Source organism: Lactuca saligna, chromosome 1, assembly GCF_052625555.1.
Source record: "Lactuca saligna cultivar CGN05327 chromosome 1, ASM5262555v1, whole genome shotgun sequence".
Classification (NCBI taxonomy): Eukaryota; Viridiplantae; Streptophyta; class Magnoliopsida; order Asterales; family Asteraceae; genus Lactuca; species Lactuca saligna.
In genome coordinates this window covers 111,093,368-111,103,402 of record NC_136417.1, presented here as the reverse complement: position 1 = coordinate 111,103,402, position 10,035 = coordinate 111,093,368, and the positions used below count along the sequence as shown (strand labels likewise).

At 33.2% G+C, this 10,035-nt stretch overlaps 1 protein-coding gene across 1 annotated transcript; it reads left to right on the top strand.

The window, feature by feature from the left end:
- The first annotated feature begins 222 nt into the window (after positions 1–222).
- LOC145010518 (uncharacterized) lies at positions 223–1,379 on the top strand. Its single transcript, XM_078969052.1, has 3 exons — positions 223–433; positions 559–871; positions 965–1,379. The coding sequence occupies exons 1-3, from the start codon at positions 223–225 to the stop codon at positions 1,377–1,379; spliced, it is 939 nt and encodes a 312-aa protein (XP_078825178.1).
- Positions 1,380–10,035: the final 8,656 nt, after the last annotated feature.

The window sequence follows — 10,035 nt, the reverse complement described above, 5'->3', positions numbered from 1 at the left end:
TCATCTCATGTTGAATTGGAAAATAATTTAACTGTATGTGAGGAAACAACTATCGGAGATGGACCGGATAAATCCTCTAATGGGCTGCTCAACAAATTGGCCAAATCTAGATACTTTGGACCTTTCATAAACAACATGCATGGTAACGAGGTGCCATTAAACGAGTCTGAGATTAACTTCAATAGTGCCCAAGATAAAAGAAGAAGATAAATGAGAAATGTAATGGCGATTGAATCTTCAAACTCTAATATGCCTCACCCATCTCTCGATCTAAACAGAACTCCGATTCTCTCTCAGATTCCTCTACCTGACACCAATGTAGAATCGTCATCTTCTCCATCGGAAATCAGTAATACGGTGGAAGTGGGCAATATTTTAGGATTCGAGATTGATAGCGAAAATCCAATCCTCAAAGAAGTCCTTGGCGATAACGGTGAGAACCAAATCATACAATGAATATTATGACCTTAAACATTAGAGGTATTGGAGAGAAGCATAAGGTAGATTGGGTACCAAGGCTTAGAAATTTATATAAACTTTGTATGATCTATATTCAAGAATCCAAGTTGGGTGAGTTATCCCCTCCACTAAATATTACCGAATGTTGGGGCGATAATAATTCGGGGTTCGAACAGGTTTTTACAACAGGAAGATCCGGTGGCTTGGTGTCGATATGGGATAAAGGAGCATTCACGTTAATAGACACTTTCAAGTCCAGATACTTTATTTTGACACTGGGTAATTTGGTAAGCATTAATGGCCTAACTGGCATTATAAACATCTATGGACCCCAATCAAGTCACGAGAAATCGAAACTGTGGGACAAATTGTTATCTTTCAAGTCTTCCATATCAGCCACCTGGATCCTTATGTGAGATTTTAATGTGGTTCGAAGACCGGAAGAACGGATAAATTCAGTCTTTTGCCCAGTCAGTGCAAGTGTTTTTAATCAATTCATTTACAGGGGCGAATTCACAGATCTAAAGATGGGAGGCCAAAGATTCACCTTCTTCAAAACACAAGGAGCGAAATTGAGTAAATTAGATATAATTTTGGTATGTAATCTTTTCTCAACCACGTTTCCCCTTGCGTCATGTGAGGCATTAGACAGGGACCTCTCCGACCACTCTCCAATTGTTTTGAGGACTCATGGTGAGGATTTTGGTCCACCACCATTCAAACTTTACAACTCCTGGATGTTAAAAGAAGGATTTGAAGAGGTGATCAAGAAAGCATGTTCCAAATTTGTGGGGTTTGGAACTCCTGATGCATACCTCTTGAATAAACTGAAACATTTAAAAAAAGCCATCAGTTGTTGGAGAATTAATGCAGTGAACAATGAAAACAAGTTGATTGATTCTTTAAAAAAAAAAGAATGAATGAGATCGAAAAAGAAGCAGAATCTAGAGCTCTAACATCCACATAAATGGAAGAAAGGTCAATTGGAGGTATAAAAATTACGGAGCACGCAAGAACTATTGCTCTGGATCTGAAGCAAAGGGCAAAAATTAAATGGGAGGTCGAGGGCGACGAAAACACGCGTTTTTTCATGGTTATGTAAACAACATAATCCGGAAAAATCATATACATGGGATTATGACGAATGGAATCTGGACAACCGACCCAGTCATGATAAAGCAGGAGGCTACTAGATTCTTCGAAAGGAAAATACATAGAATGTTGGCGAGTTAGACCTTTCTTTCGGAGTGAAGGTTTTAGTAAGTTTTCAGAAGAAGATACTCGGTACTTAGAAGGAGAATTCTCCATGGGTGAAGTAAAAAAATGCAATATGGTTGTGTGGTGGTGACGAGTCTCCGGGGCCTGATGGATTCACTTTCAAATTTCTCAAAAAATTCTGGGAGTTACTAAAAGGTGACATTATGGGGATGATTAAATACTTTGAAGCGGGAGGCAAGATCACTAGAGGATGTAATTCTTCTTTTATATCCTTAGCAGCCAAGACAAAAGATCCACTTCATTTTTGTGACTTTAGACCAATCAGCCTAATTGGTTCCATATACAAGATCATTGCAAAACTATTGGCTCTTCGATTAAAGAAAGTCATTTGTGGTGTAATTGACGAGGTCCAGTCCGCTTATGTTGAAGGAAGAAATATACTAGCCGGTCCTTTGGTGGTTAATGAGCTTTGTTCGTGGGCAAAATCAAAAGGAAGAAAGATGCTTCTGTTTAAAGCAGATTTTAACAAAGCTTTTGACTCAGTGAATTGGGTATATCTGGACTCAATTATGAATCAGATGGGTTTTGGAAATAAATGGAGATATTGGATTCGTAACTGTCTGGAATCGGGTCGAGCATCGGTGATTATTAATGGCAGCCCAACGGATGAATTCTCAATGACTAAAGGAGTTAGACAGGGCGACCCGCTTTCGCCCCTCTTATTCATCATTGCGATGGAAGGGCTGAATGTGGCGATGAAAACGACGGTTGAGAAAGGAGTCTTTGACGGAGTAAAATTCCCTAACTCTAATATCTGTTTGTCTGATGCTTTATTCATTGGTGAATGGTCGAGACGCAACATTGCCAATTTATCGAGAATCTTACAATGCTTTTACGTTTCATCCGGGCTGAAAGTTAACTTTAGCAAGTCCAGAGTGTTTGGTATAGGTGTATCTCCTAATGAAGTTTCGAACTGGTTAGCTCTTCTTGGATGAGAACCATCATCCCTGCCATTCATTTACTTGGGTATCCCTGTCGGCCAAAACATGAACCGAAAAAATGCTTGGAGACCAATCGTCGAAAAGTTTCATTCTAAACTCTCATTGTGGAAAGCAAAAACACTTAGCTTTGGAGGCAGATTAACTCTGGCAAAAGCAGTTCTTGGTAGTCTCCTGACCTACTATATGTCCATCTTTACCGTTCCTAACGGTATTATTGAGACCATTGAGAAAATTAGGAGGAGATTCATGTGGAGCAGCAACCTGGAAAGGAAAAGTATCAGTTGGGTGGCATGGGAAACACTTATGGCCCCTAAAAAGGTGGGTGGTACTGGACTTGGATCTATTAGGAGTCTCAACATTTCTCTACTAGCTAAATGGATGTGGCAATTGAAAAACGAGTATTCAGCACTTTGGGTGAAAGTTATACGTTGCATTCACGACCTGGATGGAAGAAATCGTGCTTCTTTTGTCAACAGATCTAGATCGGGGGTATGGAAAAATATAGTCAAAATCAGAATTGCGTTAAAAAAAATTCAATATTGATTTCAAATAAATTTTATATTGGAAACCAAATGATGATTGTTGGGATTCCGACTTTGTGGTTGATAACCATTTTTCGGTAAGATTGTTACGTGAGCGGATTGAAATGGCGAGTCACATTGTCTGTGATAGTCCATTTGAATGGTGCAAAGTAATACCGAATAAAATTTTATGCTTTATCTAGAGAGCGAAACTTGGCAGAATTCCATCATCTATTTCATTAAAAGCAAGGGGTGTTCCTGTGTCATCGACTATTTGCGGGTCATGCAACATGGATGAAGATACGTGCGATCACATCCTTCTCTTGTGCCCAGTGGCGAAGGTCGTCATGAACTCGATTTTATCTTGGTGTGAAATTTCACATGATGGATTTTATTCGGTTAAAGACATGTTACTATTCATATCTCGGTGGTCTAAAAGCAAAAAGAAAAGAAGCATGTTGAATACGATCTTATATGGAGGATTATGGTGTATATGGAATGACAGGAACCACATGGTTTTCAGGAACATCCCTATCGTACCGGAGAAGACAGTGGAGAAAATCAAATCAATAACTTTTGTATGGTGTAAACATAGGGGTTCATTTAAAAACATGGATTGGAGAGTTTGGAATCTCGGTTCGTTTTTCTGTTTGTAACTTTTTCTCTTGTTCTTTTCTCCTTTTCTGTTTCTTTTTATACTTCCTCCTTGCATCGTCTTGATGTAAGGTGTCTGCTTTTAATATATTTGTCGTTTCCAAAAAAAAAAATAGTAAAAAGAACTCGTAAATAGAAAGCCAACTATTATTGCAAGTTTCAAAACGTTCAATACTTTACTTTAATTACTGTTCAAATAAAAATAGTTGAATATTTCATAAAAGATTACGAAAAGACACCTGTAAAAATACGGGCATGATACATTTGGACAGTGAAAAGCTCCACCATTAAGTTCATTAGTGGAGTGTTATGGAGTTTTCTATAAATAGGGTAAAATGAATCTTTTCAAAAATAGGTTACTTTTTATTACTCTTTCAAAAATGAGGTATTTTTACGGCCCCACCATCAAAATTGCGGTTGTTTTTTACAATTTCCAATTTTAACCTTTTTAAATTACAACTTTCACCATTAAACTTATATGATATTTTCAGTTTACACCTTTCAATTTTAAAAAGTTGATTTTTTTTTATATCCACTGTATAATATATATGATTAAAATTTATATATTTTATGCCATTCTCAGAATCTCATTGATACCAATATCAAATATGTTACAATGACATAAAAATAAAAAATCGATTAAACATGATATTATACGAAAAAACTAACATGAAATTACAAAAGAAATACAAGCTAAATCGAATTGGAACTCACAAGATTGATTTAAAAAAAAAAAAAAAAAAAAAAAAAAAAAAAAAAAAAAAACAAAACTAGAAATCTTATGGGCTAAATTGATACAAATCGAATAGTTTGACAAAAAATATGATATTTGTCAAACAACAATTATCATTTATGAAATTAGTCTAAAATAAATAAATGTATATATTTTGATTTATTAAGTAGACATGTAAATAAATAAATATAAGTACAATTAGATTATAAATACTAGAGTATAATCTAAAACAATTAAACACATAATCAAAGAACCAAGAAAACAAACTATCATTGTATATAGAAAAATGCAAGATCCTCCTATCTGATATTGCTACTCATCCTCTTATTTATGTTAAACCGTGATAAATATTAAATTTAATAAATTTACTAGTGTCACACCCTCAAACCAAGATGGCGGAAATGGCTGGGAGTTGATGACTTTCATGAACAATATCACAACATAATTTATAATAGTTATAAAAGCAAACACAACCATCATAAATATAATTGAGAATATTACATTGTTTCCAAGTATTGTATGTTCAAACCAATTACATTATGATGAAAAAATAAATAGAACGGCGTTGTAACATTCCATCCTCAAAAGCCTTGTGATTACTTGTTTAACGGTTTCCTGAGAATACAAGTAGTTTTGAAAAGTGTCAACAATTAAGTTGGTGAGTTCATAAGAGTTTTGTATGTGAAAATCTGTAACTTTTTCCTTGTAGAATGATAGTGTTCCTTCCAAGAAAATCCAATATTTTCTTAAAAATGAGTTATAGTCTTAAAAACCCTACAACCAAAAAATGTATAAGTATTTCTATACTTCAAAATAGTGTTGCGTAGTTTTATATATAAAACCATTTGAACGTATGTTACCCCCGTGAACTAAATGTATTGTTGATTCCTCATGTGAGATACTACAAGCATGCTAAAACCATAGTAGGTTGCTACAACGTTCTTCAGGCGTCAGAATGTTAGACAACTGTCACCTCAGACCTGTCGGTCTAGCTGTAGCTAATAACTTAGGTGCAAGATTGTCAGTCCCATATAGATCTATATACAAGTGTTACGCTCTCTTACCGAGATTCTGGTTATAATTTAGTACTTTAGTGTGTACTCTGATAGGTACGTTGAAGATTATGTCTCACATAATTGTATCAACAGGTTTAAATATAGTGTAATGAAAACGCTTTGTAAGTGAAAATATTACCTCTCCATAGTAATCACATAGTGTAAAATAATTATACATTTATATATTTACTTGTTTTGTCCCAAAATGATGAAATAGTGTTAATTACTCATAAACTACATCTATTATAGTTTATCATATATGTTTGTTATGCCTATATACACACGTGCATATATATATATATATATATATATATATATATATATATATATATATATATATATATATATCTTACTATATTATTATACAAACCTTAGTATTTCCAAAAATAAATTTAAGACGTCTAAATGTTTAAGCTAATAATACAACAAATAATCAATAAATTACAAAATACAATGCAATAAATACAAGTATTTAATACATATTGAAACATTCAAACCTACATCCTTATCTTTCTTAATATAGAACATTTAAATTTAAAACAAATGTACCTTTCACTAGAAAGAGTCAACATTATTTTTAAAATTTAAATTAAAAATTCCCTCGTATATCGCCCAGATATCCTCATATAAACCATCATCCAATTTCTTTATTCTATATCGATCATCACCAACAACAATTTGCCGACGACTTCAAGATTGCTCAATCATTTGGTACGATCATTCTAAATATTAACATTTGTCAAAATGTTAAAATACTGTATTTTAGAGAACATGAAGCTACAGTGCTCTTACATTGTGCTTGAATGTACTACTTCTTTCTCAACACGCTTTCTTGAACATATTATCATTCTATCTTAAAGGTAATCGTTCTCTCCTTATTTTCTTCTCTCTTTTGTTACCGATGGGCAACCCACAACCACCTCTAAGGCCATCACAACCTTCTACTTTGCTCTGCTTCCATCTTTCTATGAGAAAAAACCAAAAATGACGCCACATCATGCCTTTTATCAGAACCACCACGACATTTATTCTTGGATGGAAAAAAGAGCGACCCACAACCATCTTATGTACAACCATCACCGCTTTTTGTTTCAGTCGCAATATAAAAAGCATCATTTTCATCGAAATAGAAATCGTTATCTGCGATAGTGGGTTCAAGTTGTGTTGGATGAATTTTGGGATTTCAAGCAACATTGTTGGAGGTATGGGTTGAAAGGGTTCTTGCATCTTGCTTTTGCCAAACATCGCAGCTCCATGTCATATTCTTTCCCTCTTCTTCTTTCTAACTATAGACGTAACCATCCACAGCCAGCACCACCTCCTATTCTGCTGTCAGCATCCCCTCCATCAGCTACACCGAAGATTGAAGCCCCCAAACGCCACCGGTTCTTCTTCAACCCTTCATTGCTGCTCTTTATATCTAGGGTTTTTTTTAAATGTGCTCAGATATGAATGGAGATGAACAGGATCGGGAAAAAGGATTTTCCTATTGGACTCGCTACTGATTTTTTTGAAAGCCAAGACTTTGTTTCTTTTATTTTGGTCATTGTTTTCTATACTAGATTTCATGAGAGGTAATAATTTGCTAATGTGGTGCTCATTGTATACTTTTCAAGCTTGCATCTTTTTTTGGGTATGTATATTTCTCAAGAAGTTTGAACTCATCGCCTCTTTTTAATGGATTTCTAACAAAACTTGGATTTTTTGTTCATATTTCATATAGAATAGAAGGGCACATAAATTGGAGACCGAAAATCGAAGTCAAACAAAAAAAAGGTAAGTGAACCTTTGGTTTTGATGATTTTCATATGTCGTCCTTTTTAGGTTTCTTATTTGTTTTAATTTTAGGTTCCACCTTTTGAATAGATTGTGATATGGAAATTGTATTTGCAGATACATACGAGTTGACGAGAAAGATTACACATTGGGAAAAGAAGTTGAGTAAGAGGTGGCTTATGTAATATGTTGATGAATTTTTCTAGGTAAAAGATGATGGAATGAAGGTGCCTGACATGGATTATTATATGATGAAAAGTGGTTTAATATAAGAACTAATGAAAGTATATTACTTTTTTTTGCATTAACATTAATATTCGGTAACAATAAATTTATAAAAAGTATGTTATTTGGGTATATGTTTCTACTATAATGTTTAACCAGATGCACAAATCCTATTTGTAACTTCGTTTTCATTTTTCGATTTTGAAATAATTAGGCTACTTTAACTTGGCTTTGGGAGCAAAGCAATATATTTCATTAATATTTGACTTGCTACTAATTTTAGGATCTACCCAAGTAGAATGATTCGTATTTTCCAAGGACTTCATTCATTGTGTTACTCGCACAAGTATTGTTCCTTGCGTCATTGGTATGATTGATTTAACTAATTGGACAGAAGTGTGAAGAACTTTGGTTTCTTGAGTTGTATTCTATAGTGGTTTAAATTATATCCTAGAATCTTTTATGGATATTTCATTGTTATTGAAGTTTGTAACATTGATGGCTATAGGTTTTGCATCTTATGTTTGTTTCCTACAATCTGAAATACTTTTGTGTATTTATAGAATAATTTGTTGGCAAATACTGTACCATATATAATGCTTAATTTATAACATATTTTATTCTTAGAATTATTCTTTCATTGTTACAAATTTTTTTCTTTCTTAATTCCAGGAATGGGTTACAGATCCTCCATGTATAATATCTCAGTTAACTTTAAGCTTCTTGGTGGTTTAATGGCATTGGAGTACACCTAAGGATTTGAAAGAAACTAAGCATATGCGAGGAAATAATTTCAAGCCCTAAAGATTCCTCCGTTACCATTGCTACAATAAGAAATAATTTTATTAAAAGGTACCATTCATTCTAAAAGTCTACGGTCAGATAAATGAAAGTATGTTGTCCTTTCTGTTATGATGGTTAAACGTTTCTAATTATGCAGTGAAATATCTCATTTATATTCGACTGCAAGGGATAAAAACTGCAATATGTATCACTGGATTTTGTGGGTGAATCAACTGTTTTTCTAAGATATTTATTTTAGTTTTGGTTTTAAATTGAGGTTGTGATGTTGAGCCTAAGCCAATCTGGTATTTTAAAAGAAAGAGATGGTTGCATTTGTTCCTGGTCCTCAAGGTTCAAGGGATTGTCTATCAGGTGGTATATCAAGTTGGTGCTTACATCTTTAAAAATTAGCATATTTTACATGATTTCATCTTTTTGGTTTATTATATCAATTTCTAGCTTCATAAAAGTTTTTTAATCTTATGGTTTTGTGTTGGTCAAGGGTCATAGGTTATAGATGTCTACTATACTAGCTTGCAGCTTATTTAAAGTTTTTTCTGCATGTGTACGTCTTAGTGGTTATATCCTTTCTTTTGGTTCGTCCCATGTAATTTTTGTATTTTCAGGTTTTCAAAAGATCATCTATGTCGGTTTAATTTGTCCCATGTATTCTTTATCTTTTGATGATGATTAGGTGACAGAAAGAAGGCTTCATAGCCAAACTGTTTTCAAACCAGTTTCGGCTATTAAAACTGGTTCCGATTTTTAAATCCGGTTTATCTGGACTTGAAGTCGCAAAACCGTTATAACTAATTCTGGTTCCGGTCTGGTTTTCGGGTTTTAAATCTCATCCCTAGCTATAGTAGACATTAAGGTAAAATAATAATAATAATTAGATAAAAATCAAAGTAAGATGCTATATGAGACAAAACATTTGAAAGGACATTGCTATTTCTTGCATTTAGTACAATCATCGGCTAAATACAATATTTAAAAATGTAATTACATCTATTTGCCTAATATAAGATTTTTAATTTCAATTTTTTCTCTTCTTTGATTATTTTTTTATCTTATTTTATATAAGTACTTTAAAAGTACAATGATATAATTGTCTATGTATGTATGTGCATTTGTGATTGTGTCTGTGTGAATATGTCCATATAACTATGTATGTATGACTAAATGTGTTTGTAAATGTTAGTGATTGTGTATGTATGAATATGTCCATGTGACTATGTATATGTGACTAAATAGTAAAGACTTTGGTGTCATCGACTTTGGGAATCCAAAAGACTATGAAAACTGAAAACCCCAACAAATCCACTCCATATTATCCAATTGTTAAAAATATGTTTTTTTAATATGTTATCATAAATCAGAAATGATATATTTTCGGCACAATGGAGCTAACATAGGAAAACAAATATCCAACATACACAGAAACCATAAATACATTAAAGAATATATTGTTCGTCGAAAAGAATGAATCATTGAACTGAAATAAATATTTAGTGATACTTGTCAATACATTATGTCTTATTTTTAATATGATATGTTTCTTAAATAGAAAGTTCAATTGAAACTAACGGTCTGTAGAAAAAAAAAATTAA

What these genes read in the sequence shown, in the direction of transcription:
- LOC145010518 (XM_078969052.1), top strand. Translation starts at nt 223, where the DNA reads ATGGCGATTGAATCTTCAAACTCTAATATGCCTCACCCATCTCTCGAT. An exon ending in AGAAGTCCTTGGCGATAACG is followed by an intron (nt 434 to 558) that starts GTGAGAACCAAA and finishes TCTATATTCAAG; the next exon opens with AATCCAAGTTGGGTGAGTTA. An exon ending in TCAGCCACCTGGATCCTTAT is followed by an intron (nt 872 to 964) that starts GTGAGATTTTAA and finishes ATTCATTTACAG; the next exon opens with GGGCGAATTCACAGATCTAA.